Below are 27,438 nucleotides of genomic sequence, written 5' to 3' on the forward strand. Positions count from 1 at the left end.
AAAAGAGGAAAATTCCCCAGCTTCCTCATTGCAGAGGGCACCATTCAGCACTTCATCAATGATCTCTGCCATGAATGTGACTGTCAGAAACTCTTAAATAATTGCAAGAGGTGGGTATGAGTATGCAGCGCAGTCCTGAAGTGGCAGCACTCTCAGGCTATCTGTAAGGATAGGGCTCTCCCAACATACAGTATAAAACAAAGGACGGTGTTTCAATGCAAAGATCTGTGGGATAAGCCAATAGAATAGAACAGACACTTGGTCAAGCTGTTTGTCCATAAGAAAATCATTTCCTAGTAAAGTTTTATTCTCAGTCTAACCCAAGACATCAGGGGTAAATTCTTCAGTTTCTTTTTCCTTGTACTGACAGCACATGTATGCACTTCAACTAACAATGGAAATCTAGCTCAATTATCATTCTAGTCATAACAGTGACTGCCTCCAATTCCACCTTGCTTTAGGCAGTATTACACTTGGTTTCATACTTCCACATGCCCCTTCAAGCAGCAGGTCTTGGTCCAACAAACAGCCGAGCACTTAAAGTACAGCACATCCTCAGAATCTTTCTTTAGTAAGTCAAGGGCACTCGTTTCCACAACAACACAGAATCAGAGCATTTTCTAAAATACCTGTACTCTACTTTAAGTGAAGGGAACAAAGCTGAACATTGTGCAGTTTCTGCTTGGGAAGTTAAACAATCTGAGCACCATAAGAATTTTAACGCAGTCTTTTCACGAACAACACTATCAGCTGTTCCGTATCAGTAAAATCTAGTTACTGCATCAGCTAAATTAGTTGTTCTTTTAACTACTGTTCAGTGTAGACTTAATCATTAATTTCAGAAGTTTCATAGTTTCATAGTTTCATAATTTCGTGCGGGTTGGAAGGGACTTTAGAGATCATCGAGTCCGGCCCCCGGGATTCGAGCCTCTGTGTAGCAGAGCGGCACTTCTACCACTTGCGCCACAGGGGGGATTCGAACTCCGGGCCCCAGTGTTGCATGGCGGCATCTTTAACCACTGCGCCACCGGGGCACACTTACACAGTTACAGTAAACATTTTGCATTGGTTGACATACATTAAAAAAAAATGCTGAAGTTGCTTCCAGCCCTTCAGTAAACAAATATTAAAGGCTGAGATGTGAATTTCATTTGAGCTCCAATCAGTGACTGAAGCTAAAACAGCAGAACTTACATTAACCAATACACAAATCACATTCTCCTTCCAGGTAAAGAAAGAAGCAGCCCTAACTCCTCCAGCAGTAGCATCTTATTGAAAAAAGAAGCAAGCGTGCATCACAAATCATTTACAGATGCAGAAGTAAGCATCAGTTTTACCCTTGCTTCCAATGGTTCTTATTAAAAAAGCAGCAGCAGCAAACTAAACAATGCAGTATTACTTGAAAACACAAAGACTTGCAGCTCCACAGAATATATTGTAACAGCAAAAGGAGCTATTTAATGTCTTCTCCCTCCTGGCACTTGATTTCAGTAGAGAAATGCCTTTCTCACACACAGGGGCTTCTTTAGGTTTTGGACACTGCTCTGTGGAAGGTTTAAGAGTTTCTTAGAATTGTCTTCATGAAAAATAACACTTATTCTGTTTGACACTTTCCCACAGCCAGTCACTGCAGGCAGCACTTCCATTCCTTTGTGCTTTAGCCAGCACAGATGTATTCCTGTACACCAGCAGAAAGAAAAACAATTTCATAACATTTGAAGGAAAAGATGCATAGGCTAGAATACTGTGCTGATTAACTATAGCTCTTGCCTTCCACCAAGCATAAGGCTGCAATGACTAAGAGGAAGTAGAACAACATCACCCCCTCACACCCACAAACTGTGAACTATTCAGATCACTGCATATGCTTTCAGGGGAAAAAAAAAAAAAAAAGCAAGAGGGGCAACCATCCTCTGTAAGCCAAGATATTTTAAGGCATACGAACAAACTCAAACGGCTCACAGAAATTAAGTACTTTGAATTCTGAAACAGCAAGAATTGAACTCACAGTAGGAAGGTGCCAAAAAATTCAATTAAGGATTGAATTCTAGTGCCTTGTGCATGCCAGACAGGTTGGAAAGAAAAAAAGGTTATCATTTGCTTGTCTTTTACACCTCCAGACTGTGGGTTTTATAAAGAAACTCCTTTGCAGCTTTAGAAGCCTAGCAACTCCACAAAATAGAACTGTGATATATTGCCTTAGTTCCTCAGCAGAGACTGAACTAAGATTAGTTACCTTGAAGATCTCTCTTGGCTATATGCAAGCTAAACACCAAAAGTGTGGGAAGCAGAAATGAAAATAACTGCTGATTCCTTCCAAGCAGTGTATAAAGAAAAACCTGGGGACAAAAGAACACCGCCAGCCCCACCAGCATTCTTGCTTTCCTGTAAAGAGGAACAGCCAAGGGAACAGATGAGTCTAGCAGAACAGTCCCATAGAGCAAGAGATGAGACTGCTTACCAAGCAAGCCAACTGCCTTAAAAGAATGCTTATCCAGTCTACTGGGTCAGGTTTGTACATGGAACTGAAACACAAGAGCCACCCTGAAAGCCATGGGGGTAAAAATAAATAATATATATACAGGTCTCACCAATTATATACCTGTTGTATAATCTGAGGGATTATTGCCTAGAACCAGGATGATATAACCCAAGGAAACAGGAGAATAAGTCTGTGTCTGCAGCATGTTTTAAGAAAAAGTCATCATGACCAGCACAAGCAGATCCTGACAAAGCGCTTCTGATATTACAAGCAGTTTGGTTATTAAAATTAGTGATCATCTTGTGCCCCGTATCTGAAGACATGGGTAAACTGACCTCTGTGCTAGCTACAATAGGATTCACCTGCAGCTATAATGTTAACTCCTTCATATTAGAGCACATATTTACATGTTTCTGCCTTGAAAAAGTCTGATTTTTTTAGAAAACATTTATCTTAGACTTATGTGAGCATACGACTTTGTCAAATGGAGATTCTACAGACAGATGTGGTATCATTAAGCTTGTTTGACTCTGTTTCAGAGATGTGCAATTACATTCATATTTCAAACTGCACAAACATTAGTAATAAAGTTGTGGGATTTTATCACCATCTGTTAGTTATGGAGTCATTGCCTTCTGGAGAAAGGAACCTGGAAATCAGTTTCATTAGAAAGCAGCATAATAGCTCAGTATCAAAAACCCCTCCTATTTAAACCAGTATTATACAGGTGCTAATAAAGAAATGCCTGGGCAGTACTAAGACTTCTGCAAACCACGGCTAGACAAGCCCTTCTGAACCTGCTTTGTAAGGCCCCATAACACCAACAGCTTCTGGAAAATGTCTGAAAACACGCACTGAACACTTTCATATTGAAAATTTCTACCATTAAATCCCAAATGTTTTTAAACTTGCACGGAGCTTGGCACTGAGTCATTAACCTGCTGAGACAATTATGCAAGCCAAAGTTGTCTTAATTGAGCTTCCTCAGGCGAAATCCCTCAGCTCCAATTAAAAAAATAGTGGAATACGCTGAGAAACTGTCCAAAATACTTATATTTGAATAGCCTAAAGCAAATATCTACATGCACATCTAGATGATTAAGGTGGTCTTTTATTCCAGAAACTGCTACAAGGCTACAATTGTGAGGATCCATCTACAACTTGTATATTTGTTCCATCTCTCCAGGACATAAACATCTGAGAAATTCTTGGGTAGTGTGATGTTTGTTTTTAATCTGCAACAGATACAACATAACCCACAGAGAATGAAGTAAAAATAAGGACACAAGTAGAAAACTGCATACTAAAGAATTGGGGGGATTCTGAAGGTTCAGGACTGGAGGTCTGAGGAACACAGACTGAGGTGGAAAGCTTCAAGGCTAGAGGCTTGACTTGGCCTTGTCAAGCCCCATAGAAACAGCTTAATCGTGCATAGATTTTTAACCGATAATACATCTCTCAGTGAGGGTAGTCAGCACTGTTCACTACTCTGGATGAGACTGCTCCCAAACATATTGGTCTCACAGTAAAGATTTTGGTCTCAACCCCCTGAGGAGTAGAAATAACCAGTGCCTCATTTCTGAAGCATCAGTTACAACTTATACCTTAGGCAGTTTTCTGAATATAACTTTTTGTGCATAGAATGTAAGTAATAGAAGCAGGGCACTACATTAATTCTAACACAACCATCTAGGAAAGACAGCCCAAATTAGATTAACTTTTCCATCCTCAGTTTTCCTTTGTGTGGTTTGGGAAAGAAAGGAAGAAAAGTCTGACCTAATTCCACAGTAACTTTCTATCAGGAACAGCAGAGACAGCACACTAATGAGGTATTTTAGATACAGGAACGACTTCTTGTCTGCTTTTGCATGTACTGCAAATTCTTTTACAGTAAGTCACATCTCTGCTATTTCACAATGAAATCCAGTTGATCAGCAAGCTCCCAGAAGCAAACTCCCAACTTTAATTAAATTATAGGGGCAGTAGCTAAGTCCCCCCATATGCAACTGCCAGATGCAATCTATGCAGTTTAAGTCTAAAGGCGACATTACTGCATGTAGTGGAGCATAGCCTTATGTGTGATGAAAGCTGTCACTTATGTCAAAGACATTTCTGTAATGCATTATGATATTACAGTTTCAGCAGAATGAAAAAAAAAAATACACTTTGTGAAAGCATTTACAGCCTGCAAGTTTGGAAACGATGTTTCAAGTGCCATACATTTTCTTGAAACTCTGTATTTTTACATAAAACAATGAGAGATTTTACATCATAGAATATACTGAGTCTGGCATTACGGGAGCTCTTGTAGCCAGTACTAGACCCCTGAGAACGAAGGGCTGAAGAATACAAGAGTAAAAGAACAGAAGACCTTCACTACCTATAATGATAAATATCACATTAAAACTACCTTGAAATTGCTTCTCCTTTGAAATGTATCAGAAACATCTCCAAAATGTAGTAACCACAGAATAATACTTAAACATCTCCAATAAAATACAGCCAAGAACAATAGTCTTTAAATCACCTTAAAAATCAATAAGTCGACAAGCCATATACTAGTTGTGAGGCTGCTTTGAAAGTTCATTGTATTGAAGGATAAATTTCTGCTTCATTCAGCTTCCTTCAACTGCAATTCAGAAGATCAGACCATGGATACAGTGATAACAAGAACAAAGTTCATTAAAATGTATCACAATTTCAGAAAAGGAGTCTCATTTCATTAACTGAATGAGAATGTGACATACCAAACAGCTTTCTAATCTAGACTACAGTATTGGCTTCAAACTTATAAATGCAACCCAATGTTGATGGCATTTGTGTAACATCACTACTGCAAAGAGTGGTTACTCACACATTAGCAGCACTTAGATCAGAATTAGTTTCTTATTGCAAAGAAATACGATACACAAATGGCCTCAGGAAAGAATAACATTTAACACTAGCACTGGAGGTAGACATTATGCCCCAATTACAAAATGGAAATTATCATTAGAAACATTAATTGATGCACAAGCATTGCTTCTTTAGCACTTTGCCACTTCAGGGTCTGCTCCTACACCCAAGGCAAGCTCCCAGCTGCTGGTGAGTTTCCAGTCAGCTACAGTTATTCCAATACAAAAATGCATACATATGACAGCCCATCAGAACAGCCACAAACCTGACAGCCAGCAGCACAACTTGATTAACCATTGTGCCATGATAACTCAAGCACAGCAGCACACCAGCCAGGCTCCCCAGGCCACCGGCAGCTCTGGCACCTCCTGTGCTAGCAGCTGCTCTGTGCATAGTCAGGGAGCTGGGCTGGCAGAGCTGGCCAAACCATTGCCACCCACTAATAGAGCTGTGCTGGCAGAGCTGCTGCAGCCACACAGAACATACGAAGGACTGCTTTTGAAACCAGTTGAAAGAGCTGTTCTGGCAAGAATGATGAGACTGACAGAGCCACCATTAATACAAAATTCAAGCAAAAGCAGTTGTAAAGCTGGTCCTGTGCAAAAACTCGAGACCAAAAGAACTACTAATGGAAGGCTGTTTACTGGCATGAGGGGAAGCTCCAAACAAGGCACACCACAACAGTCCTGTTTTACAAGCTAGAGACACTGATGGCCAATTATCCTAAAGGAAAGAAACATGAGAAGACCACCTGCAAACCGAAGTTCAACTTATTCTTCTGTTCTAATGTCAGTTCCAAGTCTTAACTCTAAGGCTCCAGCATTATTGCTGCTTGCAATACTAGTGCTCATCTACTTGTACATATTCTCTTCTGTCTTATTTCCATGATTTCTTCAGCTCAAAACCACCAAGCTACTATTCCCCCTACTTAAGACCAGTTCTGCAAGCATGTAGAAAGGGAGCAACTAGAACACAAATACAGACAACTTTTCAGCTGATCACACATGGCCAAGAGGAAAGTACAGCTAAATTGAGATAGTGGATGGAATTGACACTGAAATCTTCACTTTTCTCCACATTATTCAGTCCTCACCTCTCTGCATCCCTGTATGTACCATATTAAAGAAAGACCCATAATAACCTCATACTGTTCAAACTGGGTGGTTGAGCAAGATACAAAGAAAATTCAGCATGCTACATGTTTCTAGAATTGGAATTTGGCCCTGAAGATCACCATTCAAGCCTCACTGGTTCGTGTTTATGAGGACTGACTGTGTTCCAAGTATCCTCGCTATGACGTGCCACTTAAACAACACTTGTAAAGATCTGAATTGGTTTTAATATTCCTCATTCAGTTTGCCACTCAGAAGCCTGGATCACATCAGATCTGAATGCAAATGTTGAACCAATTCACATGACCAAATGCAATCAAGAAGCAACCAAGAATTCACTGGTTCACATCAGTATGATCTCCCCAGGGCAGTATGAACTAGTAGTACAAAAAGATTTCTGCACTTCGACAACTACAGTCCCTTGCAAAAATTAATCAGTGCATTCCCAATACACAGTAAAAAATGAGGGTTGAAATCTTACCGTCTATTCTGCAAGGAACAACTGCTCATTTTCCAGCAAGTCATAGGTGCTCCATTTGAGACTCCCTATGGCAAGTTAATATTCAGTTCTGGCTTATTATGAAGTCTAATAGTAGCCTATAATATAAAACACGGGGCTATGATTCATGCGCGTCTACTATTCTACATTGGTGGGTAAAAAGCACACACCCTGATGAAAAAATTAGGTTAATCATAATTAGCTTGGCTTTGAAAAATTAACAGGCTAGCCGAAGTTTTTGTGCCTGGCAGTTTTCAAACCCTCCACAGGTTAGGTCTAAATTAGGATGTTAAACAGTTGAGGTGGGCAGCTGCACCTCAAAGCAGGGGATTTTGACCGAATTTGTGCCATCCGGTTCCACTAAAACAGACACAAGATATTAATTTTCAATCAACATATTTTCAGCAAACTCATTAACCAACAATCAACTAGAACGCAAAGCCTCATACAGACCTCCTGCAGCTAGTGCAGCTGTTGCAAAGCATTGCTGGAAGCACACAGATTTTAGTTACTCACTGCAGAACAGTCATTCTGTGGGTTCCAAATACATCCCACAGTGTGAATGGTCTCATCCCTACTCATGATGAATCTGTTAACCCTTCATGAAACAGATCATTGCACATAGAGCTGTAATAGTTCCACACTTGCTGTGCTTACTAATATTAATGATGTCAGGCATGAACACACACTTGTCTAGGTAAGACTTGCACCTCCATCCCGAAATTAACAGCTTAAAACTTGTCTCCCATGATTCACTGAGTTTTGGATTTGTTACCATTATTACTATGTACTAGGAGGGGCAAGGAAAGACCTAGTAAAACAATGGATTAAGAAAAATACTTGTTTTGTTTCTAGGAGCAACACCACTGAAACCCAGCATATACACTTCATTTGACGGCTAAATTTTGGACCACTATTTTTACTGAACACTGCTTTGCTCTGAAATTTCTTTCATCAGCTTCAATGAACTCACTGTTTATGACACTAATCTTTACCAAGATTTACAACAGTTAAGGCACATATATTATTTCAAGTACACATACACAGAAAAAAAAAAACACCTTAAAGTTCTTCAGATTACTGCTTCCATCACAAAAACAAGCTATTTGAGGTGAAATTCATGTTTTTTCTACCAACAGTAATACAATAGAGTTCAAAGAATCAGAGTAACCATCCTCGGTTGCCAAAGCAGGAGAGAACTTAGATCTAAAAAGGATATTCTCAGATATGAGACCAGCAATTGAAAGAAATACTGAAACAAACTGCCTTGATCTGTAATAATATAAAAACCTGCTTGTAGTTTGATGTTTGTACCTCAGCAACAATGCCTTTGTTATGTGTTATTGATATTGTGCTTCTGAACTGCTACTGAAACATCACAGAGTTCACTCTCTGGCTAAAATACTGAGTCACATCTTCCTTGTTCTGAAAGTAAAAAAACATAAATAGAGACAAAGTCATAGACTAGTAAACCACAGAGATGATTAAATCCTATTTCATTTATAGGAAGAAATTCCACAAAAGAAACTACTAACACTTCCCTTGACATACAAGTATAATTGCTATACATAGGTTGCTCCAAAAGTAATGACTCCTATTAATTTCATGGAAATAACAAATAAAAAGAGCAGCTATACCCACCACTGAATCACCACTGTGCTCCACCTCACTGCACTCACAACCACCATTTGGTCTCCAGAAGTGTTCAGCAGGGATCAGTAAATGTCAATGGATGCCATTTTCTCCTGCATGGAGGAATTCGGTGACATACCTTTGCTTCGTATGCACTTCCACGTCAAACACCATCTGGTCAGACTACCACTCTGCTGCCATCTGCCTCATGACAACAAAATGGAATGGAATATCAGGTGGGGATCTTCAGCCTCTACTGCCACAACACCAAAACCTGCCTCCAACAATTGTAGGCCACCATAACTCAATAGGAGACGTTACTTTTGGAGCAGCCCCCAGCATAATTTAACTACAAGAACTTTATGAAACCTTCAGATGCAAGCCTTCCATTACAATAAACATGCACTACCTGACACACTTATCACTGCAACAGTTAATCACAGGTCAATCTGACTCAAGGGCTACAGCACAGCACTACTCAGGCCAGAAAGCATTCTAAACCAAACTAAAAAATGTACCAAGATTAAAAATAAGTGATTTCCCTAAGTATTTTCATAGCTTGTATTAAGACATCAATTACCATAACTTGTCTTTTAAATTAATGATTCATAGTGATGGATTATTCATGCAAGTCAGCCAGCTGAACATCATACTTTGACTCTAGGGAGAAGGTATAGCATGTCTTAATTAACTTTATTTTGTGTAAGTTAAAAAACAGTCAAACTTTTTGTGACTGTAGTCAACCAACTAAAATGTAAGAATATAAAAGTAGCACAGCAGCTGAACGTTTTCAGTAGTCTCAGTAATTCACACGTGAAGCAAAATATTCAGAGCACGTTGCCTCTGATGAGCTCTAAAGCAGTTATAATGTGCAGTCTAGTTGGAAGAACTTGCTTCAGATCTACTCTATTTAAGCACAAAGAAGATGGACATCACATATTAATGTCTCCTGTCATAGGCACAGTCCCACAAGACTTCAAGGATGGAACAGTTGATTCCCAAAGGTTAAAGTGTTTTCATTCTGTTGACTGAAATGGTGCTCAACACTGGATTTTTTTCCCAACAAGTGAATGACAAAACAGCATTCATTTAAGTTGATAATCCAACTACCTCTTTGAACATAACTAATATGGTTAAAAGACTTAACTCATCAGGACATTGCAGAACAACTCTACGTCAAGCAATATCTTGGACTTGTAATGTGTAAATTTCAGACAGTGTTATTCAACCTCTGCACTGAAAGACTTGCAAATTAAAAAAGGGAAACTGATGACACCACTGTAGTATGTATGTAGTATAAATCACCTAATATCTCAAGATCTACAGCAAGATGCTTTAGAATGGTAAAGATAATCATACTTGATGATTATCAAGGCTACCTAGTTGCTTACACAGCTTATAGACAACACAGTGTTGTTCAGAGTATTAAATCCATTCAAATATACCTTTAATAAATTAATACTCAGATGCCTGAAAGCCCTTCACACATGGAAAAAAGTAATGACATTTTGACTCATGCATTAAGTGCTTGAATACACTTAGAGTCACCTTGTTCTGTACTTACTTTCATTGATAACCTTTCTACTTGTCCTGCTGCTTCATATCATCCATAGTTAAAACACATGCTTGCTTGTTTTCCCTTAGCATCTTCCCATAAAACCAATATTCTGCATTCTTCAGTAATCCAGTGTATGCAGTATAGGGAGTGCAGATGGAAGCTGCCAGCTACAGATGATGCTAAGAAGCTTCTGTGTGAGTAGAGACCTCAGAAGCTTCCAAATCCACATGCTTATTTGTGCTACTGTGACACTTTCTATCTCTCAGAGATACTGGGGAGGACTAATGAAAGGCTGTCCTACAGGAGGGCGAGAACAAGCATAGTTGTAGCATGCAGTGAAGTGAGGAGCTGCTTTTAGACATAAGTGACATGCAACTTCAGAGCCTGTCCCCAGGATGAACAGGAACACCCACAGCCACAAAACATCACAATGGCTCCACGCTGCTTATTCCTTCAGACATTCTTTTATTAGCAGTGTTACCTCATGTCCTGCTGAATTTCCAACAGCCATTTAAGGATGTTCTTCACATACCAGTCCCATACCCCAGGAGGTGCAGAGCAGGGGAAGAAGTTGCATATCAGCCATTCTCTCATCCCAGACATCTTAAAAAAACACTTCTTCAGGGAAAGCTCATCAGGTGGTATATTTCAGAACTATTTCCTGTTCATATCAGTCGTAACAAAATTATTCCTATTTACTCTAAAGGAAAGCAGGAAAGCCAATTTCATTAGTGCTCTATGAAAACAAAACCATAGCAACAGAAGACCAAAACTGTTCATTTAAAACCTCAGCTCTGACTCTCCTACAATTGTATTACAATGGATAGATGTATATTCTTTTAACACTGCCTTATCCAATTCTCATGTACTACTAATCCCTTATACTCAAATCCTTTATCACATGGCCTTCAGGAATAACTTCTCTAAGGACAGATAGAAATGGGAGAACACAGAACTCATGTTCAATAGTGCTGTGGCTGGGAGAACCACTGCCAGAGTCTCAGGACAAAAAAAGTATATGGAAGCATATATAGTGTTGAAACAAGGTCTTATTTTCCCATATTAAGCTACAAGCATGAGAGGCTTATAAAGTGTTAAACTTAAAGGCTATTCTGTGATCTTCAATTCTAATGTCACTTTCGTCAAATATTATCTGAGGCTATTTTAGAAGCATTGAGTCAGTTTTGTTTTGTTGGTTTTTTTACTTTAATAAAAACAGCTGCTGCCTGTAAAGTTATTATGAACAAACAATGCTCCTTAATAAAGAGGTTTATGGCTGCCATATGCAAGTGCACATGCTTTTAAAAGGAATAAAAACTACACTACAGTGTTTTAGAATTCAATAAGAGAAGTTTATTCCTCTCGAGTACTCATAAGAATCATCAGACATCTTTTGATTCCCTCTATTAACTCATTTTGGCAGACATTAGCATTTCTTCCTCCTGCTTTGCAAATAAATCTGAAATTAACAAATCTACAAGCTGATGTTTCTACAGCAAAAAGTAAAAACTTGGCTTTCCTCTTGTCTCCTCCCCACTGACACAGATATTATTCACCTTTGAGCTTCATCTCTATTCACAATGCTGAGACCTACCCCTCTTAACACCAAAAGAATCTCAAGTTGAAAACCAAGTATTACAGTAAGCTCTTTGTGTGGGTATAGGTTTAGATTGGTATCTTTAAATAGTTTAGAAACTAGAGCAAATGCATTTTGGAAAGAAGTTAAGCAAGAAAGAAAACACGAGTTGCTTCAGTGAGTTCAAGTTGTAATGTGAAATACCCAATTATTAAATGCTCAAAGAGCTGCTTTAATTTAGAACTGGAAAGAAAAGCATTCCAAACGGGCAGCTTTAGTGTACCAATTAAAAAGAAATCTTAAATCTTTAAACCTATTTTCTTTGTAGCTGTAACTTATATAACCAAGAAGCACACAGGGAAAACTGGGGCAGCGAGTATTACCTCAGACAGAAGTGGTCATTACTGAAAAACAGCATTTTGCTCTATTGTCAAGGCAGGAGGCAGTCTCCAGTGGCTCAGTGATCATGAGGAATTCAGACAGGCTGTCTTCAGTAAAGTACCATGCTCCAAACGTTACCCTGACATGCCAAGGTCGGTTAAAAGATAACATTAAGAAGTGGCTGTCCAAGTTCTCTAACTTTCTGTGACGATGTGTCACAGCCAAGGACTGGAATGGTATCTCTGCTGAAGCAACTGACTAGTGGTAGTTCACATCTGGTACTAGCATTTGGGCACGTTATTTTATTGTCAAGCTAATTAGTGCTTGCTATGGTATCTGAGCAAAATTCAGCCAGTTTCAGAAATAAAACAAGTCTTAAATATGTTGTTAAAACAAGTCAGAAAGCAAACAATAGTTCTTCTTCCTCATACCAGGGAAACTCCAAGCCCACTCCACAGACAGAAACTCAAATGACAAAATATGTGAAAACAAATGAGTACAAGAACTGAAGGACTCAGGGGAACACTCTTAGCTAACAAGCATTTCTGTTTGTGTAAGCAGGAAACTTCACTGCGTACAGCTTCAGTGTGGATGGAAGGGATCTTTCTAGAAGCCTGCAGCCCACTAGACTCAAAAGCCATCATGAGGTCAGCCTTTCCCTGAGACATGCACAGCAGATTAAATATCCTTCACATTATTAAGCAATTATTACTTTAGATGTAACAGTAATGATGAAAAACCACAAGGCTGAAGAACAACTGAATAAACAGGAAGACATCTGATTAATAGGCAGCTATTTGGTTAAAATTGAGCACAAGCACACGGCTCAACTTTCTTCCAGTAGGAATATTACCTGTCACTATCAATTTCCCCTCCCAAAATACCAACTGTCTCAAGATCTGAATTATTATTGAAGAATTACCATATTTAAACACTCCACAAAACTAAAAATTCTTCACAATACATAAGGTCAAATCTTATTAACCAAAAGTGAGGTGCATATTTAACTAATTAGCTTGTATCAACAAAACATTCTTTTCTCTCATCTCATAGCTACAGCTGCTTTGCAATGGCTCTAAAAGACCAAGAAGGATGCGGATAACTCACGCAGCTTTTATCACATTAGCCACACTCTGCTGTTCTCATAATCATTAGCTTTGAAGTATATTAAACAAAGCAGAAAGTGACCTTAGAGTTGATATTTTCAGCACACCACAGAAGAAAAAATTCTTATCAGACATTTCAGGCCACCAAATGAGATGCTGCTCATAATCACCCAAAACACAAACAGCTAAAAGAACATCGCTGCTACTCTGCCAAGCAATGCCAGGCAGTGACCACCCTACCAGCAGGGCTGTGTTATAGACACCCAATTTCAGCTTGGCTGAAGGATCAACATGAAGCACATTGCATGTATGAGACCAACAGGAAAAAAAAACCAAAGCTTATTAATACAGCATGGCTTTATTAACAAAATGCACAGGTTACCTTACCTACATTTATACTCACCAACAAACTCCACTAACCCAACAGTTTTGAAGACGCTTCCAAATTTAAATCAACTACTCTGATCTTCAAAGGTACAAAGTTACCACTAAACATGTTACTTCATAGATGTCTATCCCTACTATCTGCCCACTACCTTGAATATTAATGGTTACCTCCTAAATAATTTTAAGCAGAGAATCACAGGACACTTAACATGTTAATTCATGTTCAGGCAGACAGAATAATATACTGCCTACACAGAATATCTGCTAACAAGTTACTTTAAACATTCAAGAGTGACAGACATAGATAAAGAGCAACAAAACTTGAGTTGGAGAAAGCAATAAGATACTGGAGCAATCAGAAAGGTCAACAAAGTGGAAGAGCGATAAAGGAGCACAGAAGCAAAGGGAATAGTGGGAATGTGATGGTGTTACAAAGGAAAAGGGCTCACCCATCACTGAAGATCTGGGTTCACAAGGAAAACACCACAAGGGAGGGATCTCCAGACAGAGATTCTTCCCCAGTGGCAGTCAGCTCTTCAGTGTGGTCTAAGAGAGACACAGCCAGACTCCGCTCCTTCTGAACTGGTGAAGCCTTCACCAGTGCTCCCAGTTGACTGGGTCCTTTCCCCAGGTGCACAATCAGTGGTTCAGGCTTTGATTCAACAGTCACCATACAGATACATAAGTGAGAAAGCATACTAAAGACCTTGGAGTAGCTAGAGCTTGGTGCAAAGGATCCTACCAGCACCATCTCCTCTCCACTGCTCCATTTAGTAACAAAACAAAAGTTGAATTAAGAGGTAAGTAAACATATGACATTGACATATATAGAATAACTGTTGGGAGTTATTACAATGATGGAACACTCAGACACTCCTGGAGCTCTGCTGGACTGCCTGAACACAGGTCAAAGAGCATATTAAGTAAATCTAGGAAAGCATCATTAAGCATTACTTATGCTGTGACTTAAAGTAAAATACTAGCACCAGTAGGACTGCAGCTTCCTAACATCACTTTACAACCACTAAGGAATGACAATATCATAGATGCATATGCACCTCAACCCATGCTATAATGCTTCTGTGTCTGTCACACAAACTAAATAGCAAGGCTTTCTGCTGGATTAAAGCACTGATCGCATCAAAATAATTGAGGAATCAAAGACAAATACTCCGCATACACAGTAAAGCATGACAAATCTAGTAGTTGTTTTCTAGCATCCTTCCTTACCTACATGCAGATGGTGGGCACTGGTAGCATGTATGGGTAGCACACACAAGGGCTCTGCTCCCACACATATATCAGTATCTTCCCATTTCACCACCTCGGCGCTGCAAGGAGATGCAGCTGGCATTCAGGAGCACCGCGATGCACCGATTCATCACCTGCTTACAGCAAAACCCGCATACGCCTCACCAAAGTAATAACAGTACCAGGAAAAGTTGCAAGCTAACGCATTAGAAACGAAGGCTCAAACCTAGAACTGAGCTGCGTATTGATGGGAATTCATATTGGTTACTAAGAGCTTCACCTTAAAGCTTTCCAATAACTGCGAGCACCAAAAGTAACGCGACCGTTGTCAAACAGCCCATATAGGGGACACCTACAGGGCAACACAAGCCAAGAGATAGAGAGGAGAGAGGCAGCAGCTCAGCACAAGGCTGGGGCAGCTTCGTTCTGCCACGCTCAAACCACGGCTGGGACAGAGCTTCAGGAGACCACAGAATAGCATAAAACACACTCAGGTGGACAGGCTGCAGGTGCCGGGACAGCAGGACGCCACATTATTATTGCTCTCTTCCTTCCCCATTCTCTCCCCACATCACCCACCACCTCCCCTCAGGCACTGACACACAACCCGCACTACGGAGCCACGCAGCTTCACACCGACATCAAACCGCAGGCTGCTCCCGCAACCCTAAACACAGCACCGGCTGAACACAGCAGGCTAAAGGCACTTACCACAGCAGCAGCTCAACACCACCCCCCTCCACTGTGAGAAGTGCAGCCGCTGCTCCCCGCGCCGGGATATGCCACCGCGCCCCGTCCAGGCCTCGCCCACCCGTCCAGATTCGAGCTCTGATTGAATAGACTCTACTCCTATACTCCTCCTCATTCCCTCCTACCCGCCCCTTTTATCGCCTCGTTGCATTGTTGGTGTTGTAGTTGAGGAGAGAGGACTACGAATCCCAAGTATCCGAGCGGCTGCCGGTTAGTTCCGGACAACGCCTGGTGTGTGGTAACACGGCGGACGCTTCCTCCTTGTTGGGTTTCCGGCGAGGTGGAGGAGCCCCCTCGGAGCTCGGTGAGCTTTGCGGGGCGGAGAGGTATCGAGGTAAGGCGGTGAGGTGAGAGAGGCTTCGTTTTCTTCTCTAGGCCCATGTCTTTAAAGGGATAAGCGCCTGGAGAGACACAGAGGAAGAGGGTGGGGGTCACCGGTGTAAGGCCTGGGTTTCCTTTTGGGGTTGTGCTATGTTAGAAGCGTTAAACTGTCTCAGGTTTGAGGCTGGGTGAGGGGAGAAACGTTGTTTGCTGCAGGTGTGAGGCCTCGGCCTTTTTCTTCCTACCGCGGGGTGACCTGGCCCAAGGGCTCGTCCTTGTTTCCGCCCTTCCCGCTCGGATCCCTCCTGGTAGGGCCGGGTACCAACCCCCGTCCGCAGCCCTATGGCTGTTCTTGGCAGCGTTAGGCCTGCGTTGTATTTTTAGCCCGGCCTCGTACTGCTGAACGGCGTTGTCAGGGCTGGGCCTGGTTCGCTCCAGGTGGGGCCTTTCGTCTGGGGGAGGATAGAAAGTGATCACGTCGTGCTTCCTCTTTAAACCAAGCTTTAGGCTGGTGTTGTTAAACACCTTAGTGTGCTGTTATATGATTAATGAGTGGCGAGTGTGTGGCCTTCCTGGGGCTTGTCCATATAGGGGGCACAGGTTTGCTGCTGAAGCCTTGAGGCAGGTGGATGTGTTCTTGTTATCAGAGGAACTGATTGCTGAGTGCTGGTTGTTTACCCATTGGGATGTGTTATTGTGTTTGGAGCTGTTTCTGTTTGTGGTTTATCTGTTAGTGGTTGATAGGGCAATGAGAACTGAGTAGTTTTACTTTCAAATTCCCTTGGAAGAGGAAAAGAGCTTGAAAGAGAAACAGGGATGTGTTGTGTTATTCTGTATTGGAGAGGCTTCTTTGTGGCCTTCTAGTACTTAAAAAGAGACATGTTAACAAAAGAGAAATGAACTTTGTCTGCGTGTCAGTAGTGATAGTACAAGAGAGAGATGAAATTAGGGCCTAGTCCAGGCATCTTTTGTTTTTCATGTGATAGGCAGACACAAAACCAAAGTATTAGGGTGTACTAAATAATTTCTATTCTGAACTTCAGACAACAGATTTATTGAAAGCCAGATTTCAGAGTATTTTGAAGTAACCGTCTAAAAATAGGCTTCTTGAATTTACTGCAAGTTTGTGCAACTTAGTCACCCAAATTGGCTTCACAATAATAAAATGCACAAGCAGTTATACTCTGTCAGAGTGAACTCATCTGGAAGTGGCTGTGATAGATGTGCATGCAGGTATTTGAGGAGTACATGTTTGCTCTACTAAGAGGCATTTAAAGATGCCTATTAAACTTGAGTGCTGTTTTCTGATAGTATTCCTTTTGTTATCTCTTTTGGGAAGGTGCTGAATGTAAGCATTAGCTTAATACAGAACCTGTACAGTAGGCTGCTTCTTTAGGTTTCTTGTTGTCTTTATTAGTTTTAGAATACAGAGGTTGTTATCATCATAGCTGCACTTGACACCAATTTCAGTGAATTCAACCATCCTGTCCCCAGCTCTAATAAGAGAAGTAGCTCAGTATTTGAGGCACAGAGGCTTTCAGCTTTGTACTATGCAGTCAAAGTTATACAAGAGGAGTGGTTATGATCTACGAATGGAAGTACTATGTAGGTAACTTCTCTCCGGAAGGGGGGAACTTGTGCTTTTTTTTCCAGTTTATTATGAGCAACCATTAACAAGAGAAACTTAAAGGTACCAAGTTGTGCACAGGGTAGGTACACTGTTAGAACTGCATATTAGCCATGTACTTGGGCTTTACAAATAAAGGCCAAGGTCTTTGCCTCTGAATTTGGGACAGGCCTCAAGTTAAGTGTTTGTTTTTATCCCGTTCTTTCTTACTAAGCTTAAGTTTTTCTGATGGCAAAGATCTTAGTGGATTTTCTCTTAACACAACCTTCTTGAATCCTCCCTACAAGAAGTGGAGTGGAACTTCTTGTTAGTGGGGATAATCTTTCTAGGAGGAGCAGAGCTGTAACTTCTGGTTCTGTCCTAAAAACCAGTCATTGAATTAATCATGCAGGTAGATCAATGCCTCAGGCCTTCTTCCACTTGGTACTTCGCTTAAAAAGAAGGAGCAGGCTTAAAAAGAAATAGCACAAACGTTTGGCTGCTTTAAGATTATCTACATCTGAGGTAAATGGAGCCTGGAGAATGGAATGGAGACAGCACCAGTGGTGTAGGTAGGTGACGTAGCTGAGGAGTGAAATTCTGCCATCTGGAACTTCATGTTTCCATTGTTTTCCAACTTCTTTCAAGTTCCAAGCATAACACTCTGTCTTCTCTTTAAACATGCTTTCAAAAGGTAGTATGAAGCAAAATACTTTCTTTCATAGACAAGTAGATTGTTTTCACACTGACCAGTGAGCAAAGGTGGATTTGGGAAAGTTTCTGCCCTTCCTGGTTCTTCTGCCACTTGACTTTTAAGTGCCTGTCAGAAAATAGCATAGATGAGAAAAGCAAGTTTGTGTCTTGGGCACTGGTAACAGTAGCTGTACATTTTGGGAAAGTGTGGAGTTTCTTGCTTTTCATCTTCCTGCTTTACAAGAAGTTTATCTGAATGTAGGGTGTTGTGTTGTTTTTTCCTTTCAGGCAGTTCCATTGAATGATTGAAAACCTCATTGGGTGGATTTGGAGGAATAGATCTATAACATAACATTGAAATTCATCTTAAGTGTGCTGGTTCTGTGATTACTGAATAGTTGGGCTAGTCTTTTGGTGCTGAAACATTGAAGGTTATAACATATAAGATTTATATGGACAGTGAAAGTAGATTCTGTATTAGTTATTCTCTGGGAATAGGGCTTGATGCATTTGGCTTAATGCTAAACAGACAGGATTATATTAGCTTGCATCTTAGCACTGTTTTCGAATTTAAATTCTCTTTACACTGGCTATATCCATCTTGTTCCTTCCCTCTGATGATTGATTTCATCTGATAGGGGTGAGGCATGACTTGTAATTACACATGCTGGTGAACAGGCTACATTTGAATCTGTGGGACTGCTGTGTAAAGAAACAAGTCTTATATGCAGATGATATTGAGTAGTCTGTCTTTTCCCATAACTCATATGGTATATCCTAATTTCTCCTAGTCTTCTCCCTCAGACCAATTAACAGACTGGCCAGTTGAGTAATGTTCTTTTTGCATCTAACAGCAATTTTCCAGGGTTTTCTGTATTACATGACACTGTGGTATTCTAATGGATCAACTATTTGTAGGATCTTATTCCAGCTTTTTTGATTGTCAGCAAAGCCACACATAGCAACACTTCTGAAAGCTATTGGACTACCTAACAATTCACAAAAATGATGGAGCTGGTTTTAGTTTGCATGGGGATTTGGTCTAAATCATGTTTGAGACCATGAGATTAGTGAGGTGCTGGAACAGCTGCCCAGAGAGGTTGTGGATGCCCTGTCCCTGAAGGTGTTCAAGGCCAGTTTGGATGGGGCTATGGGCAGCCTGGTCTAGTATTAAATGGGGAAGTTGGTGGCCCTGCCTGCAAGATGGGTTAGAGATTCATGGTCCTTGAGGCCCCTTCCAACCTGGACCCTTCTGTGATGTTGCCAACAAAAGTGGCTCATGTTCTTGCCTGTTTTTTGTGTGCATGTGTATTTAAAAGCCCCTCTTGTCCTCACTACCTCTTGTCTTCCATCCCTTGAGTTCTCTGTGATAATGTGAGTCCAGGGTTGATTTACTTTGTTTGAGGAATGTCTGTACCTGCAAAAGGGGTAATAGATGGTCTATAATTGTTTTAATATGGGGTGTTTAATGGTACAATAGGTTAGTAACAGTAGCTTATAGCTCCTCAGAAAGCGAGTCTTTCATGGTAGTCTACAGTGCAATAGGTTTTCATTGTCATAAAAATCTATCATTTCAGTTAATATTTTATTTTTTTCCTGGATACTGCAACCCATAAAATCACAGTAACTACATCTAATGGTTGCTTTGTCCTTTTTGCCCTTCTGCTTGTGATCAAAAATCTTTTGGGTAATGTTCAGTGATGTTCAGTTACCTGTTCTGAAAAGCTTGTACTGACAGCACAATACTTTAGATAAACACTTGCAGGCAATCTATGAATGCTGGCTTCAGTGATGCTCCTTTGTGTGCTGCCTTCCTTGAGTCTTTATCTTACTGACCTTCCAGAAACACAGAGTTAAAGAGTAAAACAAGCAGCTCTCCTTCCCCCTTGCCCATGACATGCCAAGGCTGTTGGTGCTGGCACTATGCATGTGTAAGAAATGGGACAGCTTGTACTTGCACTGGTGAGGAAACTTGTTCAGACGAGGTTCCCCCCCCCCCCCTTCATGGGAGTAGACCTGGCATCAATTTGTGTAACTTGGAAATAAATTGTTTAAAGATGATTCCACTTGGGGGAAATGATGAATATTGGTTGCTTATAACTGTAAAAGAGCTGCTGGTCTTTTCATCTGGTCTTGATCTGTAATACCATTCATGCCAACATAGCTGTACAACTACCTCTATAAGGATCCAGTAAGTAGCCTTGGTGGCTACAGAGGTCTGCTTACGTGTTGCACTGAAGGCTTGAAACAATAATAGAAAAAGGTTTTGCAGTAGATAATCCATGTCACAATTTGTGTGAAGGACTGTCACTTCTTATTATATTTACATTTAATTTCTTCTTAATGTGCTTTCCCAACTGTTGGCTATTTCTGTACTGTGACCTGCTCCTGAGTTTTATCACATTGGGGTGTTTTCATGTTGCCCAATCACATGCACACATGAGGCATGCATGGTATTTGTAGCCATCCACGTTCCTTGTGTGCTTACTTGAATCAATAACAAATCTCACTTATATGTGCCTGCACTGGGCAAAAGGATGAAGTGTTTTGCATTTAAATAGATGTGTGCAGGAGATTTCTAACCAGAGCAGAGTGGGGAATAGAGCTTGAAGTGTCTTAGCATGTTTTATCACATTCAGACCATTGCAAGGTGATACTGGTTATTGCTGTAGTTTTTACTGTTGCTTAAAAATGTCACCCTATTCACTTATTTACTAAAATATCAGTGAAATCTGTTACCTGGGCATACAAATACTGGATGTGTGAAGGTTCCTGAGTGTGGGGGGGAAAAAAACTCCTGTAGCACATTAAATAAGGACAAAACTGAAGAAATAAAAGATTTGCATCTTTGTTCCTAATTTGGACATTAGGTCCTCAATTATGTTAAGTAAAATATTCTAGGGGTCTTGTTGAAAACAAAGTCTAGTGGTCTGCTACAAAGATTTCATATGAACCACAGGTCAGCCATCTTCCCTTTCATCTCCCCCCCCTCCCCCCCCCCCCCTTAATTTCTGTGTCAGAGCAATGATTGTGCTATCTTGGGCACGATGAGCTGGACTGGGTGGAGGACTTCCAAAACCAAGGTTCAGTTACTGGAACAATAATTTTCCATTCACTTAACGTAGCAGTTGACACACCCTGAGTGGAAAGATGACTTAAGACTTTTGCTTACATAAAGACAAAGATAGGGTATTCACAATTTTTGTATTGTGTATCAAGTGAAATCACTTCTAGGGGAATGAATTATGTAGGAACTTGCAGTGAAGATTTTTGTGGCAGCGTGTTCTTGTAAAATACCTGCTTGCTTAGTAAATTAGAATTGGGAGTTTAAAATTGCATGAAGCAGTCATTCTATACTTGCTTAACAAACTCAGAATTCCCACATTCTGGGCAGGGACTGATGTTGTTCTGTGCTTTTATTTTCTATTTTAGCAATTATCAGCTATTATCATTCATAATTATTTGTTGGTTTGTGGTTGTTTTTCTTTTCCTTGTGACATAAGGACATTTCTCAAGTTCATCAATCATTTTTGCACAACGAGGAGAAAGAAGAAACGTTTCAGTGAATGAGGAGTCTTCTGCTTCTATAGCATTTTTCTTGAGAAGTGGGTCTTTGAATGAGGATGACAATGGAAGAGATGAAGAATGAAGCAGAGACCACTTCAATGGTTTCCATGCCACTCTATGCTGTTATGTACCCTGTCTTTAATGAGGTAAGCTGTGTGCTTTTGCTTTAGAATCTAGTAATCCCTTTTACATTAGAAAATCTGATTGCAGTAACAGATTGCTTACCTTGACATAGAGAACTTCTTAGCACCACTTATTTCATCATTCTTTCCCATAAATGCAGTTTCAAGCTTCTCAAAAGTTATTATCTTGACCCTGACATTATTTTAATTAGGTTTTGCGAAAGATATTAGCAGAAATGCTAGGTAAATAATACTTCTCTTGACCATGCAGTTCCTTTTCAGATGATCTCTTCAGTGTTCTTTTTCCCCTTCATGCCTGTAAATGCACACAGCAATTTTTGGGAGTCTGCTTTTGGAGCTGTTTCAGCTCTAATGTTCCCAGATCTGACACAGCATTAGGAACCTGTACATTATGTGACTAGAAGTGATGCATGGTGTAACACATACCTGTGAACAGCCTCATACATTTCCATTTCTACTGCTAATGGCTGTAATTGAATAGAATATTTGTCTCTCTGCGAGTATCAGAGGTCAAGATGTTCTCAAAAGTCTTCTGTCAGATTTCTGCTGCAAGCTGAATAAAAGCAAGGCATAGCGAGTGCTGTTTGTTTGGATCAAACTTCATCTTGTCTGTCCCTCAGATGAGATCAGTCTTTGTTCTTCTGTCAATACCCTTTTTCACTGGGCCACATAAGGCAGTGCATGAGTGCTTGAGTTGTTCTGTTAACAGTGAAATTACTAATAATTCTAAACTTCTTTTGCAGCTAGAAAGAGTAAATCTATCTGCAGCTCAGACACTGAGAGCAGCTTTTATTAAGGTGAGACATAATTTGTATTGAAGGATGGTCAGTTAAACAATATATGTTGAAACTTAAATTCTTTATATTATTGTATTTGAAGAATGCATCCTTTATGATCAATAGTTTTCAATAAAACTGAGTGTACAATTGCATGGGCTGTAAGTTTGGAAGGTGTGCACATATTAGAAATCTGAATATACTTAAAAGTATATTAAACAATTTTAAACAATCCTACCTTGTGTACATGGTATGAAAGCGTAAAGGTGGCATAAATCAGTGAGGATGGAACAGGAAATAGAGGTAACAAATCCAGTGTTAATGGGACCAGATTATGTAGAATAGGTGTTCAGAAGTACTAGGAATGTATCAGGCTTGGAAAGATTAATAGTTAGGGAAATTTTTTTTGTGGATGAAATATAAGTTTGGTATTTGGTGTTTGTATTTACTTAAATCTAGCAGGAAACTGAAGAAATATTTCTTGTAACTTACTATGTACCATTCAGTAGCTATCTTTTAGACTTCTTTTAGCAGAAACAATAATAAGTATACATGCAAGGTACATCGAGCGTAGCAACCAAGCAGTGCTTTCCTGTTTCTCCTCTTAAAGTGTACCTGAGCAGACACAACTCTCAATTAGAACTCTTCCAAGTTAAATGTTCTATACAGATAGTCCTAAGGAGCTAAGCTGAATACAAATAGCATGGAAACTAACCCTATTGGAAATGGTAGTCCTAGCTCAGAACACACACACCCTCATTCTTGTTCAGCACAGCCTATTTTTGTGATAGCAACACAGGTACTGTGAATACTGCTAATGTTACATTGCAGGAGTACAACAGCATAGAGATGGTTCTGTCAATTTGAGTAAGAAATATTTTGTAATGAGGGGAAGGGCATATTGATAAAGTCATTCATATAAAACTGCTGATATAACCCAAGAAAAATATACTGGAAGAACAGCTGTCAGTGTAAAGTGCTTTTTTAAAGGCATTAGAATGGAAATTCTTCTAGCAAACACTGGTGTACAAAACAACTTGCATTAAAATCTGCTTTTGTGCTTGCAATATTATGATTGCATTTCTAGAGCATTTTTTAGAGTAATTTATCCTACAATGCAGGCTGAAAAAGAAAATCCAGGCCTCACACAGGACATTATTATGAAAATTCTGGAGAAAAAAAGTGTGGATGTGAATTTTACAGAGTCCCTCCTACGTATGGCAGCAGATGATGTAGAAGGTAATATCTTGCCTCATGTTGTGTAAGGGCGTTCTTCATCGTACTCTAAACAAGAGCATGCATTGCTCTGCCTATTTTTCAGAAGAGGTTTACTTTTACTAAGTAGATTCTTTTTCAACCATATTCAATAGAAGCAATAGCTCTTTCTCTGAGTACCTATTTTGGAGAGAATAAAGAAAAAGCCTACCACTGCAACTCCCCAGACATGTTCTTGACTAAGAGGAAGAAAATGCATCCTTTGAATGGTTTGTGTGGGAAGTTCACCTGTTGCAGTTTGTTTCAAATTGAAAGCATCAGTTACGATGACAGGAGAGCTTAAAGTTCTTTTAAAACTGTATTTCGTTATTGTAATGTTGTCAGTGTTCTTTGGAAATAAAATTGGGCTCTATTCTTTCCTCACTTTTCAGTAAGGAAAGTTATTGTTGGTCTGCTTCTGTTAGTATCTTGAGATCCATCATGGTTGCTAGTGCATTTTGTGAAGTAATGTTTTATTTAAGCTGTCACTGGAAACTTTTTGATGGAAAACTAATGGTATTTTTTTCACATATCCAACTTATTAGAATATATGATTGAAAGACCAGAGCCAGAATTCCAAGATCTGAATGAAAAGGCGCGAGCACTTAAACAGATTCTTAGTAAGATTCCAGATGAGATCAATGACAGAGTGAGGTTTCTTCAAACAATCAAGTAAGTACAGTATTTAATATTTTTATGGAGTTTTAGGGGCCTAACTTTATGTTTGGAGCTGAATGTTCAAATGCTGTGGGAGGCACTAGTAAAATTGTTCTCATTTGGAGAGTTTCTCATACACATAGAAATAAGAACAGAGCTGAACATTTAAGAGATCCTTGTGTTAGTAGATAGTAATTTGAATCAGTAATTAGCAGCTGAAGTTCCATGTCACTTTCCTAGCATTTGATTTCTGTGTCTTCTTTGAAATTCTTTCTGTGCTACTATTAAAAAAGGATTAAATTTCTATGTTTGAGTTGAATAGCTTATGCATATTACAATTCTTTTCATTTTCAAACAGGGACATCGCCAGTGCAATAAAGGAACTTCTTGACACAGTAAATAATGTCTTCAAGAAATACCAATACCAGAACCGGAGGGTATGTGAAATAACCTAATACAGTATTTCTCTAGTAGAAGAGGAAGCATATTGTTTTCTTTGTAGGATGAACAGAAGAGCATAACTGGTCAATGTCAGTGTTTTAACATGGCTGTTTGGTAATTCTCAGCAGTTCCGTAGGAAGATTGGTTTTAAAAAAACATACAGGGAAAGAACAACCCATTACCACAGTAAACCCATTCTTTTATCTACATAATCCTTGTGTGCTTTCTTTTATTTTTAATTGTGATGTACACAATAGCATCTCAACTTAGACTTCTTGGCTTTTTCTTTTCCGCAGGCACTTGAGCACCAAAAGAAAGAGTTTGTAAAATACTCCAAAAGTTTCAGCGATACTCTGAAAACCTATTTTAAAGATGGCAAGTAAGTGTCTTTTTATACTAAGCTTATACACAGTGAAAAGGTTTTGTTTACCTAATTGGTGTGACTAGAGGAAAATAAAGACAAAGCCATTTGACTGAAAAAGTGGGGCCAAGAATTGTATGTGTTGTGTGCTTACCCCATACATGCTGAAAAACAGACCAGCTTTGTTCAGCCCTATGTGAAGTGAATGCTGTGTGTTGTGGATATATGCTTTACAGTGCCTCAGGTATTATCAGTATTTCAGAAAATCCCAGGTAACATCTATGTTCCTTGTGGAACAGAAAATAATTTACATCTGTTTGAACAACACACTAGATAAGATAACCTGTTGACATGAGGAAGAAAGAGCACTAAATAACATGGTCACTCATAATGGTATCATTGAGTTGGAAAGCTCAGTGACCCCATGCTTCTTTGTTACCAGAGGTAACTGAAGGAAGTTGCTTCCATGTGCCTGCATGCTCAGTGTTTTAGTAAGAATTTGCTAATTCTGAAATTACCAGGTGTTGGAATGTTCAGCTAGGGAAAGAACAGACATCTAATGGTCATCTGCTCTATACTTCCTTAGTTGTTTAAAACCCTGAAACAATGTAAGCAAGTGCCAAAGTTGTTCAAGTTCCTGCCAATAGACTTCTAAGAAGAAGCACATAAGTGCCAGTTGTAAGCTTCAGGTACATCATAGGATGCAATACATAAAGATGCTTCTAGTTTCCCTGGATGCTAATATATTCATTTATCTAGATTTTAATTCTATATTTACTGAACTGCGTTCTTTGAAAAGTGTCTAAAACATAATCTTTGTTTTTCTAACAGGGCAATAAATGTGTTCATTAGTGCCAACCGACTAATTCATCAAACCAACTTGATACTCCAGACCTTCAAAACTGTGGCCTGAAAACTGTATATGTTGAGAGTTGTACTTTTCAATGGTGGATAGGGTACCTTTATATGTAAATTTTAAAGTTTTGACTGTATAAATTATCAGCCTCTCTTGAGGGGCCTAATGCAGGATTTTGAATGGGATTATTGCCATCTTACACCATATTTTTGTAAAACATTGTAGCTTAATCATAATCTCACGATGAAGATTTTGCATCACTTTTTGCTATTATCATTCTTTTCAGAATTATAAGCCAAAAGAATTTACGCCTTAATGTGTCATTATGTAACATTCCTTATAAGAATTGTAAATATTTGGTGTTCTGTTTCTGACATTTTAACTTGAAAGCGGAGAACTGCGAGATGATGTATTTAACAATATTGGTGGCAAATATTCAATAAATAGTTTACATCTATTAGACTGTCTTTTTGTATGTGAGCAGAAAAGCATAACTCATCTTCTTAGAACTGCGGAGCATTCATTAAATGGAAAAATTGAAGCCAGTTGGCAGTCCAAATTGGTACGAAATGAGGGGTTTTCCTTAAAAGGGAGGTTTTTGGCTGTGATTGGGTACTGGATCAGAATACCAGAATAATTCTATTAAAATGTCTTTGACAAAGTAATAAAGAACCTCAGAAGTGAGGGGTGTGTTTTGTTTTTTGTAGAAATGAAATCCAGCTTCTTAATCCTTTTGTTGATGGTAAGTTAACAGTTCTTACTAGTCTACTATTCTATGGTTTTTTTGAGGCGATTATTCAAGTTCACCCATCTCTGCATATATTGGTATCTAAGTATTGTCAGTTTTTATATTGGGTACCTTTTTAGGGGAGGAGCAGGAGTAAAAGGTAGAAGTCATCCAGAAGTGATGTTTATGTATGCTGTAAGGCAGCTTTTGCCAGGGATTTAAATCATATGGGGCCTGATTTGAGAAATGTTGTTGTATTGATGATTAAGAACTGCTGATTGACAGAGTGAAATCTTGTCTGTGTGATTTCATGGCAGTATTGGGCAATTTCTAACAGTATTGTGAGCTTCCCTTTGAAGTGCATCTTGATTTTATTTTGGAGTATGTGAGATCTTTATGGAGTGAAT

At 39.5% G+C, this 27,438-nt stretch overlaps 2 protein-coding genes across 5 annotated transcripts in view; one reads left to right on the forward strand and one right to left on the reverse strand.

Annotated features, from left to right (window-relative positions):
• Window positions 1-15,710, reverse strand: part of SERPINI1 (serpin family I member 1) — a 37,276-nt gene extending 21,566 nt beyond the window's left edge. Inside the window, exon 1 of one of the 2 annotated variants that reach the window (XM_015872005.2) lies at window positions 15,591-15,710. The gene's annotated coding sequence lies outside the window, so the exon portion shown is untranslated. Of the gene's footprint in view, window positions 1-14,858; window positions 14,967-15,590 lie in introns of those variants that run through there. The other variant, XM_015872006.2, reaches the window with a different exon arrangement.
• A 73-nt stretch (window positions 15,711-15,783) lies between these two features.
• Window positions 15,784-26,988, forward strand: PDCD10 (programmed cell death 10). Of its 3 annotated transcripts, none has more exons than XM_015872013.1 (8): window positions 15,784-15,976; window positions 21,753-21,962; window positions 22,703-22,756; window positions 23,857-23,974; window positions 24,535-24,661; window positions 25,005-25,083; window positions 25,384-25,466; window positions 26,280-26,988. In XM_015872013.1, exons 2-8 carry the CDS (start codon window positions 21,867-21,869, stop codon window positions 26,359-26,361), a joined length of 639 nt encoding a protein of 212 aa, XP_015727499.1. In that variant the 5' UTR covers window positions 15,784-15,976; window positions 21,753-21,866; the 3' UTR covers window positions 26,362-26,988. The 3 variants fall into 3 exon arrangements, with proteins under 3 accessions (XP_015727499.1, XP_015727498.1, XP_015727500.1); XM_015872012.1 differs by having other exon boundaries at window positions 15,784-15,963; XM_015872014.1 differs by having other exon boundaries at window positions 15,784-15,933.
• Window positions 26,989-27,438: the final 450 nt, after the last annotated feature.

Source organism: Coturnix japonica, chromosome 9 (assembly GCF_001577835.2).
Source record: "Coturnix japonica isolate 7356 chromosome 9, Coturnix japonica 2.1, whole genome shotgun sequence".
Lineage (NCBI taxonomy): Eukaryota > Metazoa > Chordata > Aves > Galliformes > Phasianidae > Coturnix > Coturnix japonica.

Bases quoted from the DNA above. Each gene is read 5' to 3' on its own strand.
- PDCD10 (XM_015872013.1), top strand. From the start codon at position 21,867: ATGAGGATGACAATGGAAGAGATGAAGAATGAAGCAGAGACCACTTCA. The intron at 23,975-24,534 runs GTAATATCTTGC...CCAACTTATTAG, and splicing joins GGCAGCAGATGATGTAGAAG to AATATATGATTGAAAGACCA. The intron at 24,662-25,004 runs GTAAGTACAGTA...ATTTTCAAACAG, and splicing joins AGGTTTCTTCAAACAATCAA to GGACATCGCCAGTGCAATAA.